This window comes from Melospiza georgiana, chromosome 8 (genome assembly GCF_028018845.1).
Source record: "Melospiza georgiana isolate bMelGeo1 chromosome 8, bMelGeo1.pri, whole genome shotgun sequence".
Lineage (NCBI taxonomy): Eukaryota > Metazoa > Chordata > Aves > Passeriformes > Passerellidae > Melospiza > Melospiza georgiana.
This window is the reverse complement of record NC_080437.1, coordinates 31,017,794-31,038,135: the sequence shown is the minus strand read 5'-3', so window position 1 is coordinate 31,038,135 and position 20,342 is coordinate 31,017,794. Positions and strand designations below refer to the sequence as shown.

Genomic DNA, 20,342 nt, shown 5'->3' with positions numbered 1-20,342 from the left:
GTGGCTTCAGCTGCCACTCAGGTCTGCATCACAAGGCACATCAAAACACGCTGCACACATGGTGCAAACCTGGAGAAGCGTTTTCATGTTTTCCTGAGTGGGCTGTGACTCAGGTTCCCATGGAAAACCCTTCCATGCCGTTGTTTCCCTTCGCACGCAGTTGTTACTCATTGGAAAAAAAGGTCATTTTAGCTCCAGCCTGCCAGCTTGTTATCTATGTCTCACTTAGATGCTAAATAGAATTTAGGCAAGGAAAAGATCCAAAATTTTGGGCTCTGAAGGGAATTTTGCATGCGCTGAGGAAATCAGTTTAATATCTGGCTGTGTGCTCTGCAAAAGCAATGCACAGGAGTGAGCACATGTCCCTGAGACAGGGGCAGGCTCCATGCACAGAGGGATGCAGGAGCCACACCAGCCTGCACAGGGAAATCACTGCCTGCAGTGGATCAGCATCTCTGGAAGAGGTGCTTCTTGAAGTGCTCCAAGAAATGCGTGATTTGGAATGGTCCTTGTGGTATACAGAAGATTTTCTGGGCCTTGTTTGCATCACAGAACTTGTATCAGTCAGCAGAGCAAATACAGAGAGAGCTGGGCTTGGATAGCCGTGGGAATATAGAATTCAAAGGCCACACTGTCCCCCGAGCAGCTCAAAGTCACCAGTGACACTCTGCTGTGCCCTCACTGTAAGGTCACCTGCACAGCATCCCAGCACTGAAAATGAAAACTTCTGACGCCAGTCCTGACACAAAGCAGCCTCATTTATCACAATCTGCAAGTCCTGTTCGTTGGAAAATCAAAACAGGTGGCTTTTTCCACCAGTCACAGGGTGGCAGCTGAAAGATTTGCACAAATTTCTGCTTTCTTTTCCAAGCAATGCTCACTCACCCTCTTTCAACCTCATCCCTGGGCCAGAAGTGGGAAAGTTTCCAGTGTTTGACCTGATGGCTCCATTCAGAATAGCAATCTTATCTTGAATTAATAAGGCTGGGTGACAGTGGATAGGCAGGAAAAGACATATTTTGTGTCTCCCTAGAAAACTAAGTGACAGTATGGAACAGTGACTATTAATATCTGCTCAGCTCTGTCACAATTTACTGGCCTTCATTTGTGAGATAAAATATAAAGCCTTTATTTTACAGCATGTAGAGTTACTGATCTTTAATATATAGCCCAAACATGCTACATATACCCACTGGAATGGTTTAGCTGCTACTGGATTGCAGTTATCACTTGTTAAAAAAAGACAATTCCTCGGCAGTAAAACAGTGTCATGAGATGTGCACGGCTGTAACTTTCCAAGCCATGTAATTTAGCCTTTCTGAGGGAGTTATTTCTGATTCTGTCATGTATGAATGTTTTGGGCTCTCTCACAAGAATTGCAGAAGTATGATATATTGAGGGAGAGATCTGGTATAAATCACACTTGTTCAGCCAGACATCAGTCACATCACAGGGAAAAATGAACGCTTCTTTCGCTCTCGTGTCTGACCCCTCCAACACAGTATTGTCCCTGCTAATGAGCTGAAGATTTTTGCTGATTTGTTACATGCAGCAAATATAGAAGCAATGAAACCCATCTGTGTAATTTATTCATCGATTTGGACTTGAATCCAAGTGTGTTCTAAGTAGTTCTTGTCTGCGTGCATATGTGTGAGAGAGAATAGCTCATCAAAAACAAAAAGTCTTAAACTTACCTGCTTGAAATATTTATGAATAATGGAAAATACCCTGGATCTCCTCCTCTGCAACCCAGCAACCATTTCAGAAATGGTTTAGTCTTAAGTAAGGGCTGCTGGTTCCAGCCCTATATTTGCAGTAATATCAAAAGATCATTTTTAGGGAGGTCTCCTGATAATCCTTTCCATTCTAAAAATAAACAAATAAAAATATCAGAGAAGGATGGAAAGCCAAAATAAAATAAAGCAAGCTCAAACACACTTTATATCTCCTCCTTAATGCTGAAAATATACATTGTGATGGTAGTTTTGTGCATTCCCTATGATTTCAACTTTCTGTAAAACAGTTTTAATTTGGGGAGGTGTCACTGTTTCTACCCAGAGCTCTTCAAAACATTGCTGATTCCAATTCACCTGTTAAAAATCTGTTTTCCTTTAAGCTACCTAAGGGCCTATCTCTCTTATTTCAGAAACAAAGGAGTGTTGTGAAGGAATTGGTTTTAAGCAGTTGGTTTGAGCCTGTTTAAGGTTCTATTTCCCATCTCCAGCCACTGTGGATATTTGGTTTGGGATGCAGGGGCTGTATAAAGCCTCCCACACAAACATTCCCACCTGCACAAGCAGCTCTTTCTGTGCTCTATTATGAATGACAGAGAGAGGTTTATTGAGCAAAGTTTATGGAGAGGTGAAGGTTTGCATGTCCATCCCGTGCTTTCTGATCACACAGCTGCCTTCTGGATGGGAAATGCAAAGGCAGAGGTGCTGGAGGGTGCTCCTGCTCTGCAGACACCTTCTGCTTCATAATTCCAGCAGGCTGATGCCAAACCTCTCAGGATCCCAATGAAGAAAGGGAAGAAAAAATAAATAAATTTAAAAAAGAAAGGAGAACAGATTAAACAGAGGTTATATTACACTCAGCAAACGGAGTAACAGCCTGATTGAACACAGACAGGGTTCGCTCAGAAACCCTCCTTTCTTTCTTTACAAGTGGAACATTAACGAGCTGACCAGCTCTGAGGTAAGTCAGACTTTTTTCTCCATTCTGCAGATTTTTCGGTTTATTATTTTCTCCCCTGACTGAGTGCCGGTTGCAACAGATTAACAGGTCACCGGACTGGCCCTGGGAATTGCTGCCAGTTACCTCGTCCCCGCCTGTTGCTCTGCGCTCTAATGGCATCGTTTACCGTGCGCCCTCTCCGGCTGACATAAATCTGTCGAGGGGCAAGTGGGGCTCATCATTCCGGGGGTAAACGATGCTTTTTTTGCTTGTTCCCCATCCAGGCAGGCTGAGCATGAGCCCGCAAAGGGACACGGAGGTGCCGGCTCCGAATCTCCGAGCCCGAACCTCAGCAGCGACAGCGAGAAACATCTGAACCAGCACAGCATCGCTCACTCACAGCACCGACGGCCCTTCCACTCGAACTGCTTCAAATTAGTCGACGCCACGTTCTTTTCCTTCTGTGCGTTTTGTTTTCCGCCTTTTTTTTTTTTTTTCCTTTCCCCGCTTTAAACGGGGATGTAAAACTGAGATATTTCAACCGGCTGAACGCGAAACAGCCCCGCGGAGGGGAGGGAGAAGCGGCGGGCAGGGCTGGAGCGGTGAGGAGGGAGATGCAGGAGATGCGCGGGCAGGAGATGCGCGGACAGGAGATGCACGGGCAGGAGGAGATGCGCGGGCAGGAGATGCACGGACAGGAGATGCACGGGCAGGACGAGATGCGCGGGCCTGAGATGCGCGGACAGGAGGAGATGCGCGGGCAGGAGATGCGCGGACAGGAGGAGATGCGCGGACAGGAGATGCTCAGGCAGGAGATGAGAGGGCAGGAGGAGATGCGCGGGCAGGAGATGCGAGGGCAGGAGATGCGCGGGCAGGAGGAGATGCGCAGGCAGGAGATGCGCGGGCAGGAGACGCGCGGGCAGGAGATGCGCGGGCAGGAGATGCGCAGACAGGAGGGGAGATGCGCGGACAGGAGGAGATGCGCGGGCAGGAGATGCGCGAACAGGAGGAGATGCGCGGGCAGGAGATGCGCGGGCAGGAGATGCGCGGACAGGAGGAGATGCGCGGGCAGGAGATGCGCGGGCAGGAGGAGATGCGCGGGCAGGAGATGCGCGCCCGCGGGAGGCTGCGGAGTGTTCCTCAGCCCGGGCTTCCCCAAGGGAACTTACCTTCGGGACGTGTGCGGATGGAAAAGTGGGGACATTAAAATCAAATTACAGGCGTGTATAGAGACAGAGCCCTTCGCTGGCAGCGGGGATGATTAAACGGAGCAGCTCGGGAAACCTCCCGTATGAATATTTCATGTGAAATGATGCGATCCCCCCAAGGTACAAGGGCCCTGCTTAATTAAACTGGTGTAAACGTTGCCTTTTACTCCTTTTTTATTTAAGTTATGGGGAGGAGAGGGCAGATTGGCCGAGTTTTACCCTTACACCCGAAAATGAAGGAGCAGCTTTTCCGCGGGAGGGGGAACCGCTGGGAGCATCGGCGGGGTCGGGTGCGGGGACAGGGACCCTGGGGCGACACGGGACTCGTTAGCTGGGACAGTGAAGCTCAAGCGATGGCAGAGGAGGGCAGGGACAAGCTCTGGGGCCGCGTTCGCCCGCCCGCACCTCCATCCTGTCCCGCGGGAACGAGAAAGGACTGCGGGCCGCTGTCAGTCCGCCCAGCCCAAAGCCACCCCTCGCCTGTCTCTGACCCTCGTGTCAGGGTGGAAAAGGAGCCAGAGCGGCTCTTCCCGCAGCGACGGCCGAGGCGGGGAAGGTGGATTGGGGTCCCGAGGGCGGCAGCGCGGCCGAGGGGGCCCTGAGGGGTCCCTGGGGGGCCATGGCGGGGCTGAGCCCCCGGGAGGTGATGGAGCCCCGCGGTTTCCATGGCGATGCTGGGCCCCGCCACGCAGGACAGCCCGAGCCCTCCCCTCCTGCCTTTCCGAGGCCGGGATGGGGCGCTCGGGTGGGAGAAGCGCCCACGGGCGAGAGGGAAAAGGAGGAGCCGCCCTGCCAGCCCTGCCCGGCACTGCTGGCACCGCTCCCGCCCGCCGGGAGCCTCCGCTCTGCCCAGCGGGGCTTTGGATCTGCAGGGAAAAGCTACGGAAAACACCGACCCCAAGCTCCCGGGACTGCGCCACAATGGTGGGAAGGAAGCGGATTTCCGACAGCCCTTGACTCTCCTAAAGACAAATTGGCGTGAATTTCCGAGTCGGTCCGGAGCTGAACTCACGGCCCTTCCTCCAGACTCCTGACAATGTCCCCGTTCCATTCAATCTCACCCTGGGACCTTGGCTTGTCCTTATACACGACATTCCCTTCCTTCCTTCCTTCCTTCCTTCCTTCCTTCCTTCCTTCCTTCCTTCCTTCCTTCCTTCCTTCCTTCCTTCCTTCCTTCCTTCCTTCCTTCCTTCCTTCCTTCCTTCCTTCCTTCCTTCCTTCCTTCCTTCCTTCCTTCCTTCCTTCCTTCCTTCCTTCCTTCCTTCCTTCCTTCCTTCCTTCCTTCCTTCCTTCCTTCCTTCCTTCCTTCCTTCTCCCTTTTTTCTCTCATTTCCCCTATCTCTCACACTTTTCCATCTTTATTTTTCTCTCTTTTTCTTTTCCTCTCTGTTTCCTTGCAGATTTTAATCAGGGCAGGGCTTTCTATTATTTTGCATTCCCAGGGAATTTAAATAAAATAACGTTATTCTTATGAAAATACCTTTCCGTGGTTTATTTGAACAGCCTTTACTCTTCCAAATCACATCTTCCCCTTCCCTCTCTTTTCCGTGATTCTGAGCAGATATTTGGCAGCCCACGGAGAAGCAGGTAAGGTGTGGGCTACAAAAAGGCAACGTGCTTACCGGGACGAGGAGAAAACTCTCTGAACAAAGGTTTTTAAATCATATTTGGATCCTAAACTTCCCAGCGCAGCAAACGCCTCCTCTCGACACACGCACGCCAAATAAAATAGCCGTGATCGCGTGGATTATAAATGAGATCACAGAAGAGTTTATCTGGGAATATCTCAGTCTCGAAACCCACAAGAATGCACTTTCTTCCCTGCCTCTGATACCCACTTGCTGATCTAAAGATAAAATAACAGCCGTGCTTGTATTCCCCGGCCTTGAGGAGAAAGTCGGGACTTCGCGCGTTCTGTGAACACAGCGAAACCACAGAAAGGTTGTTCAAACACTGATAAAGCCAGGGGTGTAACTCCGCAGAAACACCGGGATCCAGCAGCTTCTCACCAGTCAGGCTCGGATCAGCTGCTGCTTCCCGGCGTGCGGGATCTGACAGATGAGTTTCCACACCTTATCTGAGTTTATTTGTGTCCAGGTCACCGACACTCATTCAGACAGCACTTTCACTGGAGGAAATTGTTTCGAATTCTTCATTACTTTTTTTTTTTCTTTTTTTTTCTAATTTCATTTTACTTAAAAACACAATTATGTAGGAAAAGGAAAAAAAAAATTAAAAAGCCCAGCTGAAGCCGAGCATCTCTGCTCTTCTGGACTGTTCCCTTCCTGACTGGAAATTCCTGAAACTTTCCAGAGCTCCATGTGTCAGGCGGGAGAGAGTGGAGCAAGGAAAGAGGATACTGCTAGCCTGTCCTTTATAGGTAAAGGACTTTTAGAAAGGTAATTCCAAGCAGGAGTCTGGGTAAGAACATTGCTCCCTGCGGAGCTGCTTTCTGCCCCCTCCAAGCCCCCAAGGAAGGTTTTCAGGCGGTGCAGGAGGCACGGAGATCCCCGCTCCCGCTTTATAGCCAGGCTGTAAACGCCTCGCCGAGGTTTACTCACACTCAAACGCTTAATTAAGAAAACATTAAGGGTCCAGCTTAAACCAACAAAAGCCAAGCAGCTCCGAGACGGGTTCCCACTCTCCACACGGCGGCTGCGAGCCCCCTCCCTGCTCAGAGCCTCCGTCCCTCCATCCCAGCCCTCTGGATGGGGCTGGGGCTGCCCGAGTGCCCGAGCTCCGCATCCCTCTCTCCTCCTGCGGGGCTGATGCTGCTCCTCTCTTCCCGATTTCCAGGGGGAATCGGCACCCAAAGCCTTTCCCGCCCCTTCCCTCAGCCCAGACGGACACAGGCAGCTGGGACTGGGTTTTTTTGGAGCCCTCTCCCCAGAATGTGAAGGAAAGAACCACTGGGGGAGGACTCGGCCGGTCCTGGGCTCTGTGAGAGCGCAGCCGGGGTGGGGTGATGGGGATGTCCCCTCCTGTGCCCGGCCAGCCCTCACCACCCCGAGTGGAGGATCAGGGCTTTTCTACCTGTCCGGAATGACAGGCCGGGTTTCTTCGGACTGTGAGATCCCTTGCTTCCCCCAGATCCTGTCTCTGCCTGCTCCCTATTATTGAACTGTCCCAGGGGGGAAAAAAAAAAAAATCGGCCAGTTTTTCTGTCCGTCCGGCCTTGGGGAAGCAAGCAAAATTAACACGGGGGAGGCGACGTGCGGAGCATTGGCAGAAAAGCGTGGACTTTGTTTTAAGACATCAAAAAGGAAGGGCAGAAAAGGATGGACACTACCTTCCAATACACTTTAGTTGGCTGGTGACAAAAACTCCGGGCATGCTCTGAATGCGTAATTACCCCCAACTGAAAATTCCCTATCTAATTTGATATTTGGTGCTCAGCAGAAGCTAGCCTTCGTAAATAATATACAAAGTAAGAAACCTAATCCAGCAGGCTAGAATGTTTAATTCATCATTATGCGAGCTAATTGGAAGGTGATTATATGGTAATTGCTCATTAGTGGTGTATATTTATCGCTGTACCTTATGTCAAGGCCATGGGAATTGTGTAGAGTCTGTTCTCTCATTTCAAGGATCAGTTTCAGAAGCAGGAGCAAAGCGGGCGAGATCAAGTTCTTCCTGACGTCAGGTCCAGCCGTGGGCGATGGAGAGCGGCTCTATAAATGCTCTCAGCAGCCGGGGCTCCGGCCGGGCCGTGCGGGGACAGGGGGCTGCCGGGGCGGCCACGGCGGGGACAAGGATGAGGATGAGGATGAGGATTGAGAGAAGGCAGATCCTGCCTCCCCTTCTCCATGCAGGGCAGCCACCTGCGGGGCGGGCTGAGCCGGGTGCCCGCAGCATCCTCCCTCGCTCCCGGCCGTGCCTGGCGGGGACACCGGCGACAACACAGCCCCTCCGGGCAAAGAGGGGTCCGGGGGCACCGGGAGGGCTCCCCCGCCGCCCACGGGTGGCGTTCCCCGCAACAGGCGCTAATTGCCAAAGGTCAATGGAAAGCGAGCAGGGGAAGGTGATTAATGGCCCTTTCGGTCCCAGGCGAGGGCCGCGGGCAGGGCTGCGAGTGTCGCACCACGGGAGAGGCTGGCGGGGAGCGAGGTTACGGCTCGGGGTCAGGAGGTTCTCTAAACTCCCGCTTCCCCCTCGCAGCGGGACCCTTTGCAGAGGTAAATCAATGGCTCTGTGAGCTCCGAGCGGGGATGAGCCGCGGATGGACACGGCAGCGGGGCTGGGAGAATCCCGTTCAGCCGGAACCCGGCCCGGGCGGCTCGGCCTGTTTCACCTAATTAGGGGGGACCGCTAATTTCCGCCGAGCCCTCGCAGGTAACAGCGCGATCCGCCAGAGGAGGAAGGCAAATAAACAGCGTTTAAACACAGCAGAGCCAACAGAACGAGGCCTCACCCCGGTCCAGCGGCACAGAGAGGGCTGCGTGGGTGCGGGCTTGCCACGCGTGGGGAGCGCAAATCCCAGCGGTGGGAAGCGACCCGGCTGGGAGCCGCTGGCTGTGTCCGAGGGGCAAGGGTTAAACCCCGAGGCCGGAGGGGTCAGGTCCCGGAGGGTGGGGATGCTGAGGGGACCTCGGGCTGAGAGGGCCCGGGGGGGCGAGGGGCGGGATGCGCTGACCTTGGCCGACAGACGGAGCCGAGCGGCGGAGGAGGGACAGCAGCGGGGAGAGCCCCGGCCGCCCGGAGCCCAGCCCGGAGCCCAGCCCCGCTGCCGGGACGCTGCGCGGGGCAGCGCGCTCCGCTCCGCACCCGCCGGGCAGCTCTGCCAGGAGCGGCCCCGGGGTGCGGGGTGTGGGGGTCCCCGCCTGTCCTGCAGCCCCCTGAGCATCCCCGCTTGTCCTGCATCCCCCTGAGCATCCCCGCCGGGGGTCCCCGCCTGTCCTGCATCCCCCTGAGCATCCCCGCTTGTCCTGCATCCCCCTGAGCATCCCCGCCTGTCCTGCATCCCCCTGAGCATCCCCGCTTGTCCTGCATCCCCCTGAGCATCCCCGCCGGGGGTCCCCGCCTGTCCTGCATCCCCCTGAGCATCCCCGTCGGGCCAAATCCGCCGCCGGGCACCCAGGGGGATTTTCACCCGCGCGTCCTAGAAGGGAGAGCCGCTCCCCGGCAGCCGTCCCCCAGCTTTCCTTCAAAAAAAAGCCGTAAAAATCCGCCCGAGTTTGCAATTCGCCACCCGAAATCCGCGCTCCCTCCCCCTCCAGCCCTCTGAGTTATTTAATGTAAAATGTATTTTTGAACACCCGCTCGGATAGCATCTCGCCAATATTTATATTTCCACGTTGCCTGGCATCCACTGTCCCACATTAGACTCTGCCTCTCTCTCCCTCTCTCTAATCCTGCCACTTTAAATAGATGAATTAATAAAGCAAATGAGGGTCTAATAAGCTGACTGTCCTGCCTATTGAGGCAGGGGGAGAGAGACTAGAAAGTGCGCCAAATTTGTTTGCAGTGGATCAAGGCTAGCCGCCTTTGCTTCACTTTCTTTATCTTAATTCCGACTTGAAAAGATATAATTATCTAGTTTGAACAGAGCTGCTATCAAATCCTTCTCTAGGCAAGGCAGGGGAGAGCTGGAGTGGATTGCAGTGTTCTGAGCCGCTTGGTGCAGCCGGAGATAGGGAGTAATGAAGTTGTGGAGTCCTGAGATACAAAGGGCATTAACCTCATTAGCATGAAACCTTTTCTTCTAACCATTGTGGGACCCTTTCAGACTCCTAATCCCCCCTATTTTCAAAGCTGGGTTTGTAATAAAGCTTTTAGGGTTTTTTTTCAAAGCTAATGGCATTCTCTGAAGATTTTATTGCTGTTACGCTACATAGGACGCTTAATTTTTTCCCCCTCTCTCCCTCTCTTCCCTCACGGTTAAAAAAAAAAAAAAAAAAAAAAAAAAAAAAAAAAAAAAAAAAAAGGGTGGGGGGAGAAATATATGGTTCCTGCAGAAATAAGCCTTTTATCAAGATGGGAAACAATTTCTAGAAAGGCCCAAGTCTGCTGTTGGGCCGCGATGCGTTTAATGTTTGCCCATTTGCCCGGGTTTGAAGTGGGGAGCGAGGCAGCCCGGGCGGGTTCGGGGGGAATGCGCGTCCTGCTTGGCTTCCAGATCTGCCCCATCAGCTGCTCCAGGAGGCCACAAACGCGGCGAGAAGTTTACCTTGGGAATGGCTCCACTAAATAATTAGCCCGGGTTTAAATGGAAGGGACTGCATTGCGACATGCGTCCTAACCCTGACTGGGCCTCTCTCATATTTGTAGCACAAGTGAATGGAAAGTCACCGGGATTGTATAAGAAGAGATGCTAAAAAAAAAAAAAAAAATTAAAAGATGGGATATTTTTTAAAAAAAATTAAATTTACATAGTACCCGATAGAGCCAACACGTGCACAGAATGTCTAATCTTAACTTTTCAAGGCAGTGTGTTTAACAAAGCTCGTATTTTTGCGATGCATTGTAACTTCGCCTTATCACAGTGTAAAGGGTAGTCAGATTGTCCTAAATTATGTCCAACTAGCCCCCCTGGATCCATGGATTAAGAGATTAAAGGAGACCACTGGGCAATGCCTCCTCTTTCCCCTTCATATTCCTGGTATGATAATTGCCTAAACTGATTTGCACTTTCACAAAAGCTTGCAGGATTCTTTGTAGCTCGAACAGAGCAGACGAGGTTTCTCTATCAATGGAAATAAAACTGATTAATGCAGTCTATCAGGCTAAGGAGCAAATGAAGCATGAAAAAACAACTGTGTACCCCCAGAAAACCAGCTAGTTTCCTCAAGGACCCAGAGCAACATTTCTTTTCTATTTTTTTTTTTCCCCCTTTCCCCCACCTCTTTAATGTCAGAGTTTTACTCCGTGCCCAGGATCGCTCCCTGAGAGCGGCAGGGACAGCAGCAACCTCTGCTCACAGGACCTGCTCCTGTTCCTCACCGCACCGCCCTGCGCGGGGCATGCAAAATATGGGGGAAAACACCAAAAAAAATATTAAAAATAGAAAAAAAATTCCTTTCTCGCTAAATAAAGCGCGTATTTCAGCCGAGGAAAGCCTCTCTCGGCGGTTTCACCATCACGGTCCGCACTCCAGTTCCCAAGCAGGGAAGGGGCTGGGTTTCTCCTCGAGGTTTTTGTTTGGTTGGTCGGTTCTGTTTCGGGGGGTTTGGGGTATTTATATACAGCAAGTGCGCCTCTGCGGCTTATTTTCAGAGGTCTATTTAGCAGCCAGCGAATGCATTGGGAAAATGCGCCCATGGCCGCAGGAATGCGCGGCGCGGCCGCGGGGGTTCAGCAGCTCAAAACAAGGCGGCATGGAGGGAAATTTCTCGGAAATTTCGGTTTCCGAGAAATTTGGGGGTGAAAGGGAAAAGATATTGCTTAAAAAATTAGGGCATATTGATAAATCTTTATTGACAAAATATTGACAATGACATACTTCTTGGAAGTATATAGTGTGTTAGAATTCTAACAAATTAAACACAAAACACAAAAATATTTACATTCTGGTATAGGAGACATGAAGGAAACATTTGTCACTTTTTTTTTTTTTTTTTTTTTTTTTTTTAGTAGCTCTATGATCTCGGAATATGATAAGGTCAGTGCTTGAAAATTGACCCAATGAAAATGGTCATTAGAAAAAAAAAAAAAAATCAATCCGCGATTTTAAGTCCCTTTTCTCTGGATCCTCCCAGCCTAGAAGGTGTCCCCACCGCCAAAATTGGTCGCTGGGTTGGCGCTTTATAAATCTTTTTTAAAAAAGTAATCATCATCCGGTTTTGCAATGGGGATACAGTTGGGGGGAGGGGGGAGATAATTCCATTTGAATTTTTTTTTTTTTTCCAGCAAAAGTTATGACCAAGCCCAACCTCCCCCGCCCCCCCGCCTTTCCCTCCCGTCCCTCCCCTCCCCACCGTGTTTGTCCATCCGGAAGGAACACTATGCTTTGTTACTGCTACTTCATTTAGCTTTCACAAACACTTTGACGCCAGAAGTTATTATAAAATGTTTACAGACTGCACATTTCTCGTAAAATAAAATTAAAAAGCACACAGAACCTGTCTTAAAGGGAAAAAAAAATTACAATTCATTTCTGTCTTTAGGAACCGGAGTAATTTTTTCCCGGTTTTTTTCTTTTTTTTTTTCCCCAGACGGCTTTACACATGCAATTCAAGTTTCTGAAACAGGTGTGGGTTTTGGCTGCTTATGGAAATTTCTCTTTCAAAGACGGAAAAAAACCGTGAAGTGCAAAATGTCCCGTAAGGTGTTAATTTTTCTGGTTTGGTTGGGGGGGCTTTTTTTTTTTTTTTTTTTTTTTTTTTTTGCTTCTATTTTTTTTTCTTTCCTTTTTAAGATTTTTTTTTTATATATATTTTTTTTAATTTTTTTTTTTGTTTGTTTTTACGTTACGCTTTTAAAAGTGGACTGCGATAAACGGAATACCTGTCAATCACCTCGTCCCGGTGTTTTGGCTCGGATTGACAGATCCCCTTGGGCAGAGCGGTGCCGGCAGTGCCACAGTCCGGAGCCCTCGCTGGCTGCCCTCGCTCGCTCCCAGCTCCCTCCCGGGCTGTGATGAAGATCGCTGTGATGAAGATCTCCGCGTCCTTCCCCGCACCGCCACGCCGCGGGGCCGGCTGCGTGTGGGGGGGGGTGAGCCTTTAACACTTTCGGTTCGTGGGGTGCTGGCTTGGAAAAGTCCAAAAGTGCCAGTTTTTTTAATCGTCCGACGTGACGTCGATTTCCTCTGGGCTGGCTTGTTTGGTGGCGATTCTCCACCGGTTAATGTGATGAGTCCCTTTTTTCTTCTGTTGTGAGTCTGAACCTTCCTCTTCCAACTTTTGCCGCTTGAACTTTGTCCGTCTGTTCTGAAACCATACTTTTACCTGCGGGAGGAAAGGCGCCGGGCGTTAATCCTGCCCGCACCGGGGAGATGCTGCGCTCCCTATCGCTCCGTGCGCCGCCGCGCCGCGCCGCGCTCTGTCCCCACCGTGTCCCCTCTGCTGTCACCCTGGCCAGTTTGGCCAGCACAACCAGGACCCCTCTACCTAAATCTCTGCCAGAAAGGCACGGCCGGGCCGCCCCACGCCCTCCGGAGCGCTCAGCAGCGGCGGCACCGCCGGGGGATGCTCCTGGAGCTTCCGAGCAGCGCCCCGGGAGCCCAAGCAGCGTGGGGCTCGTCACCTCGACGGTCTCGATGCCCGGAGAGGCTCCGGTTCCCCGCTTCTAGCGCAGTTCCCCGCTCCTGGCGGGGTGTGCCCCCTCTCCAGCCCCGGGAGAGCCGTCGGGGCCGCGCCGGCCGCGGGGCTCCCACCTGCCCGGCAGAGCAGAGCCAAGGCAGGGCCTCGTCCGTTCTAAAGGGCTGAGGGGAGGACGCAGAGGATTTTTTACCTCGTGGAAAAGCGAATAAAATATATCAAAATGGGCCGAATAGCAAAACGCCCAGCATCTCCCTGGGACGCGCCGTCCCGGAGCGGTCGCGGTCAGGGGCATCAGAAATGTCCCTCTGGTTTTGTTCAGCGCCGCGTAAATCTGACTGAACCATCCGGCAGCTGACTTCAGTGCTTTAATTACAGATAGTATTGATCTGGGAGCTATCTCCAGGGCTGGCCACGCTCCTTGTAGCGTCCAAAGGTAAACTTTTTTTTTTTTTTTTTTTTTTTAGAAAAAAGCAATTTAAACTCTGGTTCTGTCTGAAAGTGCCTGATAAAGGCCTCAGCAAGGGGGGGGAAAGGGAACTGGAGCATTTTAATAAGCTGGTTTAACCCGCTTCGCTGCCTCTTCAGAACAGAGACCTGACTGGCCGGACACACATCTCTGCTGCATTTTCATATTCTCCAAAAGTCCCCCATTAAAAAGCTGAGCGGGGAACAAGGGGTGAGTTTAATTTGCTTTTAGTTTGCTAATTGAAGGGGAGGACGGTTCATTTCTGCACGCTGATCTCCCAAAAGGGAGCTCATTTGTAGGGGACTGGGGGTTTGACATCCGGACAAAAGACCCCAACCAGCTTCGGAATCAAGCACCACAAAGACCACCTTAAATACAGCTTTCCAGTAGAAATAAGCCTGTGACCGGTCCCTTGTTCGGGGAACCTCATAAAAGTGGCGATCCCTTTTTATTGTTTTGTTAGGGAGACATTTTAAAACAAAAGCTCCAACCTCTTTATTGCTTCCCCCACGAAAAGGAGTTAAGAAAAAAAAAAAAAAGTGTTACAACTTAATCCGCCCAGAGAACGCTGTGTTTACTGGGAACTTTGAACTAGGCTGCGGCTGGGTATTTTGGCTTTTTTTTTTTTTTTTTTTTTTTTTAGTACAGTGCCACATACTGTAGCAGAGACAATCCCCATCTGGAACCCTCTCTCTCCACGAGTCTCCTGGAAGGGCACACAACAAAAACCCCGACACAACAACAACAACAACAACCACCAGCACCAGCAATCCTCCCAACTCCAGCCTTTCCTTTCTTCCGGCGGGGAGAAACCCGCGTGGAAATCGCGCTCGCAGCGGGCCCGGCTGCCCCGGGTCCCGGCCGTCGGGGGGAGCCTGAGCCCGCCCCGCCGCCGCTCCCGGCCCGTTCCGAGCCTCCCCACGGGCCCCGGGCCCGGTGCCTGCGGGAGCCTCGGCCCGGCAGAAACATCGCCCAGAGCCCCGCCGCAGAGACCGAGCAGGCTCCGGTGCGGTTCTGGCCCGCAGCCAGTCGGCTGGGCAGGGGGGAGAAGGGGGTGGAAGGGGTAAGGGGGGGATTCCTTCTGAGTAATTTCTCTGCTTTTATTTTTCATCTTTCTGCCCTCCTGAACCGGCTCGTCGCGTCCCCTCTGTCGGCTAGAAACGAGTGAAAATTCATCCAAGAACTGTGTTTCTGATGTAGGGTCTGAAGGAGAGATTCTTCCCCTTGTCCCCGCATTTGTTTTGGGGGTTTTTCCCCTAATATAGAGCTCTTATTTGAGGGTCACACCAATCCCGCAGCAGAACGACCGAACCCACAGATCGCAGCTGCGCTCGGGTCGGAGCTCCGGCCGGGGCTGCCCGGGGACCCCAAATCCCCAAATCCCCAAATCGCGCTCCGAGCGCTGCGGCTCCCCACGCCCGGCAGAGGCACCGCGACCCCCGGCACGGGAAAAACATTTTACAGCACTCAGGCTGGGGAGATCCCTCTCCCCATTGCACCGGCTCGGGATGGAGGCCTAAACACCCCCAGAACTCGCTTTGGCCCGATCTCGGCCCGGCCGGTGGGATCTCCACAGGAGATGCCCGATGCACTTTCGCTTTCCCGGCTGCCCGATCCCCGCTCGCCCCTCACCTGAGTTTCCGTGAGGCTGAGGCTGTGTGCCAGCTGCTTTCTCTCCGCTCCTACTACATAATGGTTCTTCTCAAAGGCATGTTCCAGTCTCAGTAATTGGGATGGGGAGAAAGCTGTACGGATCCGTTTGGGTTTCCTGGCCAGTGCATTGTGCAATAGGAAGCTCTCCGGGCTGGTTTCATTCCCTGGGAAACGGGGTAAAACAGATTAATAAAACACCTTCCCCAAATGTGTGTCGAGTGCACTCGACAGCACTTTTTAGCGCAAGAATTTTTGTCTCCCACCATTACCCTCAAGATAAATTCAACTATAGTTCCTTTTTTATTTTTCAACTCCTTTTTTGTATTGAATTTTCCTTTGATAAATACATGGAGGGAAAGGATAAATAAGCAGGGGGAGGAGAGGACTGGTATAAATTAAAACGCTAAAACACAACCTGGGGACCACTACAGAAAATAAAGAAGAAGAAGAAAAAAAAAACAGAATCGGCCAGAGCCCGGCTGCGGTGTCTGCGGCTACACCTCACGGCTGCCCCCCGACCACCGGAGCCTCACATCCTTCCCTATTTGTTTGTTATTTCCATCTTCCCTTCGTGGCCAGCTGTGCTCGGGGCTCCCTGGCCGCTCACTGAGCTCCGGAGCCTCTCGCCTGCTCCCCCGGCCTGTCGGGGCTTCCCTCGCCCAAAACTTCGGCCGGAGCCTTTCTGCCGCCGCTTCCCTTCGTTGTCCCGGTGCGCTGCCCGCAGCGGGGCTCCCACCGCCGCCGTCCCGGCCCCGTGACCCCCCTGCTGCCTCGGCAGCGCTGGGAACCGGCGGGGAAATAAAGGACCAAACTCCGAGGAGGCCACAGAGCGGCCATCCCATTCCATCCCATCCCATCTTATCCCATCCCATCCCATGCCATTCCATTCCTGCCGGCCTGCATGGAGCCGGGGCTTTTCGGGGGGCATTTCCCTCCGGGGTGCCCCTGTGCCGCTTCTCCGGGCCGGTCCTTCCAAGGTGGAAGCGGCACCGAGGGGCTCTCTCTGTAAGTGCTTTCAAAATCGTTGGAGGAGGAGGGTGTGTTTAAAATCAGGCTGTGGCTCAACACCAGGACATTTCCGCCTTTCATCTACCCCTCGTTACCAATCGCCTGGTGCCTGCGACAAATAATTTGGTGAGCGAAACCTGTAATTTTATTCTGAAAGGGTAATAATCCATTTTGTGTCTCGGAGCGCCTGGCTTTGGAGAGAGTGGCTCCTTTTTCAAGCCGGCTGCAGCGGCCCGGCTGTGGAAGGCCGGGGAAAATGCAACATGCAGGTGGTTTGTTTTCGTTCCGAATTAAAAAATAAAAATACAGTGGAAAAAAAAAAGGGGGGGGGGAGATGGATCCTTGCGAGTGGAGGCTGATTTTGTTTTGTTTATTCGTTTGCCTATAATGAGAGTGGCAGAAGGCAGAAGCCGGACCCATTGCGGGAGAAATCGGCTCACCCCTCGGAGAAGGCGCTGCCGGGTACAAAGGGTTAAGCAAGGGGGATTTTATTGATTGTCCGCCATTGGATTCGGTTATTTCCCTTCAGCTGGTCATTAATCGCTCGGCGTTTGGAGCCCCTGGCTGACCGCAGGGTCGGGATCGCCCTCCGTGCCCCTTCCCCGGCTCTCCTGCGCAGCCCCATCTCCCCGGCCGCTCCGGGGCTGGGATTCATTCCCCACACTCATTTCCCTCCTCCTTTCTCTGGGGTTCGCTCCGTTCCTTCCCCTCTAACGAGGGCAGCGGCCGCACTTGGGGCTCCCCGCGGCTCGGCCCCGCAGCCCGGAGGAACTCAGCCCCACCATTCCCCGCTTCCTTCGGGGGCTCCTCTCTACTCCCAACACACCGGAACAAAAAATATCCACCTTTTCGTCTGCTTTTAATGGGAGCAGAAAGCTGACGGAGTCTCAGCCGGCCTTGCCTTCCCGCTCGTCCCCCCTCTTCCCGGGGAAACCAAAACAAACCGGGAAAAGCAGCAAAACAAAACCGAGCCCGAGCTCCTCGGCTCTGACAGCTCTCCCAAGTTTGGCGGAGGGGGAGACAGGGACAAAAGCGCCCGGGCCCGGCCGAGCCGAGCCGAGCCGAGCCGAGCCGAGCCGAGCCGAGCCGAGCCGAGCCGAGCCGAGCCTTCCGCTGCGGGCAGGGGCCGCCGTCCCCCAACATCCGCGGGGACCGGCCGGGGGATGCGGGGCTGGGTCGGGAGGAGAGGAAAAGTTGCACGTACCTTGGAACCTGTGGCCCAGATACCGGTAGCGGTGTATTAGCCACGGGTAGAAGGTGGAGGGGTCCCTTTGCTGCGAGGCGAAGAGCGGGTGCGTGGAGTGCGAGGCAGGCAGCGGGTGGGCGGCCAGGGCGTGAGGAGGGGGCACGGGATGGACCGGCACGGCCGGGTTCGGCGGGTGCGAGACGGCCTCTGCAAAGACCAAGTCCGGGTTGGAGTAGACCCCCCTGCCAGTGGAGTGGAAGCCGTTGAGAAAAGGGTTCATCGGGCTGGAATTGGCATAGCTGAGCGCCGCCGGCCGGATAGGATCCTCGGAGCGAGACGCGGGCAAGGGGCTGTCTTTGGCCACCAGCGACTCGATGGTGAAACACCGCTTGGGTGTGGGCTGAAACATGCTGCTGCCGCGACGAGAGTCCCCGACCCAATCTCTGCCCGTCTCTCTCTGGTGCGCGGGAGACGATCCGGGGAAGTTTGCAGCAGGGAGTGACTTGAGGAGGGATAGATACACACATAAATAGACAGGGGCTGGAGGAAAAGGAGGCAGCGGCAGCCAGCGGTACCCAAAAGGGAGACACACACACACACACACACACGCACCACGCACACACTCACACACACACAAAAAAAAAGTTGCTGGGAGAAGTTTCCCTCCTGCAAGGAAAAGGCGGTCGCGCCCCCCCCTCCCCCCCTAAGTCCAAAGACAATCCATGGATGTGATCGGCCCCTTCACAAGTTGTGCAAACGATTTGTTAGTTCATGAGCCTAATTAGTGCTGGGATCACATAAACAGCTTCCTCTGAAGCCTGGTAAATGGCTTGATGATTGGTCGCTATTACTCGCCTTGAGGTTGAAGGGGGAGACTCTTTAAAGTGCGTCAGAGGGGAGGCGAGCGCCGGGCAGCGCCATCGGGAGGGATGGAGCCGCGGATCGGAGTGCGGCGGGAGCGCGCCCGCCAGCGCGGGGGGAGCGCGCCTCCGCCTCCGCCCCCGCCCGGCCCCGCTCGGCTCCGCGCCCCTCCGCGGCCGCGCTGCCCGCCCGCCCTCCCCTGCCGCCGCCCGGAGAGCAAGGTAGGCGGACGGGGACCGGGGGGGATGGGGGCTCAGCGGGACAGGAGATGGGGGGCCCCGCATCTCCTCGGGCGGGAGCTGGGCAGCTCCGCCAGCGCGACACCCCCGTCCCGGCCGCCTCTCGGGGACTCTCCGCCCGGCCAGGTTACCTTGGTCGGCCCCGGGGCGTCAGGGAGGGATGCCCCGCTTGGGAAAGGTTCCGTCCCGGTGAGAGAACGGCTCGTCCTCCTGCTCCGAACTTATTTATTGGCCCGTGGCGGCTCGGCGCCGGGCGCACCGCACAAAGCGCGGGGCCGCCGCATCGCGCACAGCGCCGGGCGCTCCAGGCGGGACGGGGGATCGACTCTCCGGCTCCAGCCTTGTCCGGATTTTCGCGTTTACCTTTGGGTCCGGAGATGATTTTAGGGCTGAGTTCTCCTCCTCCCATTGGCTGGAGCTGCAGAATAATTATGATCACATCCTAATACTCTTGGCTGGTGCTTACTGTTTATTGGTAGTTAAGGATCTATTATCTATTCATCAGCCTCCCATTTTTGCCAATTACATTCTTCTAAAGTGAAGTACCAGCAGGTATTTTGCACATTTACAATTAATGATAAAAAAATCTGGCGTACTTTAAATCTATTACGCCGCTGTGTAATTTATCTTCAAGATGCAGAATTGCTAATGTAAATTAATGTTTCTGTTGAACCAACGGATGGGGGGGAGTCTTAAAACCAGTCTAGCGTTTCTTTCCTTCTCTCCCGGACGTTGTTTTCTATTTTCTTTCCACTTTATACACTGAAAATCCGTTACTTCACTGCATTAAATTATGCTAAAAAACAAATCGCCCTCTAAATGGTTGTTTCCAGTAAAGGGCGAGGTGAATTCTATTCTCCTTCCCCGCTCTCTGCTAAAAGCATCTGTTCCCAGCTCGCCGATATTTTTAACACAATACCAAAACGAGGGGATAATATAAGTGACAAAACAGTGTTGGGCACGCAGAGATGCGGCTGTTCCTGCGCCTTTGTTCGAGGCCGTGTTTCCCTTTGTGTACCCCGCGCTGTGCGCACTTTGTGGAGGGAGAAGTTCACTTTCTGTAGGAAATGTGAATCTGATCTGCAGGCGTGGGGCGGCTGCACGTACAGACACCCAGAGCCACACGTGCGTGCGAGCGCAGGGCAAAGCGAGCTTTTCACGGCGGAACTCCAGGATTTGGGCAGATTTTCTGCGAGGTGCCGCTCTCCCAGGTCTCGCACGTTTGGGAAAACCTTTCCTGCCCGAAGACACCGGAGTGCGGCCCCGCTGAGCTGAGAGAGAGAAGGATTTCCCTCCAGCCCCACTCCTGAATCGCTAGTATCTTAACTTTTTCAGTTCCCTCACCCCTTGTCCCTGCAACTTTTTTCCCCTCAAGCGGTGGTCGTGACTTCTCGAAAAGATCTGGGGTTATAGACACGAGCGAGGATGAGAAAGTGCCCTAAATAGGACGGGTGTTTGATGTGCTGATTTCGACTGCGGTCAAGGTTCCAGAACACTGAATATGAAGGGAAAAAAAGAAAATTAAAAAAAAAAAAAAAAAAAAAAAAGAGAGAGAGAAACTTCTCCTTCTCCTAGGAAGAACACTTATGTCTCCGGGACTGAAGAATGAATCTGAATTGGAAAAACTTCAACTCCAATTTTTTTTTTGCCTTTTTTTTTTTCCCTTTCCAGACATCCTGACATAATCACGGGGCTCCTTTGAAAACTGCATCGAGTAATTTAGCACTTGGGGAGGGAGGAATTATATCCGTTTGAAAAGAAACCTCACACACGCAGAACCTCCACAACGATCGATAAATTTCCCCCGACCTTCTTTACCGCCGGGATAATATCCTCTAGCCTAAAATC

The 20,342-nt window shown here is 53.1% G+C and overlaps 1 protein-coding gene across 2 annotated transcripts; it reads right to left on the bottom strand.

Moving 5' to 3' along the window:
• Window positions 1-12,285: 12,285 nt before the first annotated feature.
• Window positions 12,286-18,706, bottom strand: EMX2 (empty spiracles homeobox 2). 2 transcript variants are annotated; one of them, XM_058029248.1, is made up of 4 exons: window positions 18,626-18,706; window positions 17,413-17,896; window positions 15,180-15,364; window positions 12,286-12,766 (listed from the first exon to the last, which is right to left on the bottom strand). In XM_058029248.1, the coding sequence occupies exons 2-4, from the start codon at window positions 17,801-17,803 to the stop codon at window positions 12,599-12,601; spliced, it is 744 nt and encodes a 247-aa protein (XP_057885231.1). In that variant the 5' UTR covers window positions 17,804-17,896; window positions 18,626-18,706; the 3' UTR covers window positions 12,286-12,598. The 2 variants fall into 2 exon arrangements, with proteins under 2 accessions (XP_057885231.1, XP_057885232.1); XM_058029249.1 differs by lacking the exons at window positions 15,180-15,364; window positions 18,626-18,706 and having other exon boundaries at window positions 12,663-12,766; window positions 17,413-18,050.
• Window positions 18,707-20,342: the final 1,636 nt, after the last annotated feature.

Excerpts from the sequence above, each read along its gene's own strand:
- EMX2 (XM_058029248.1), bottom strand. The coding sequence starts at position 17,803 with ATGTTTCAGCCCACACCCAAGCGGTGTTTCACCATCGAGTCGCTGGTG. Across the intron at positions 15,365-17,412 it reads TCTGGGCCACAGGTTCCAAG|GGAATGAAACCAGCCCGGAG; the intron begins GTACGTGCAACT and ends CCCGTTTCCCAG. Across the intron at positions 12,767-15,179 it reads TCAGCCTCACGGAAACTCAG|GTAAAAGTATGGTTTCAGAA; the intron begins GTGAGGGGCGAG and ends TTCCTCCCGCAG.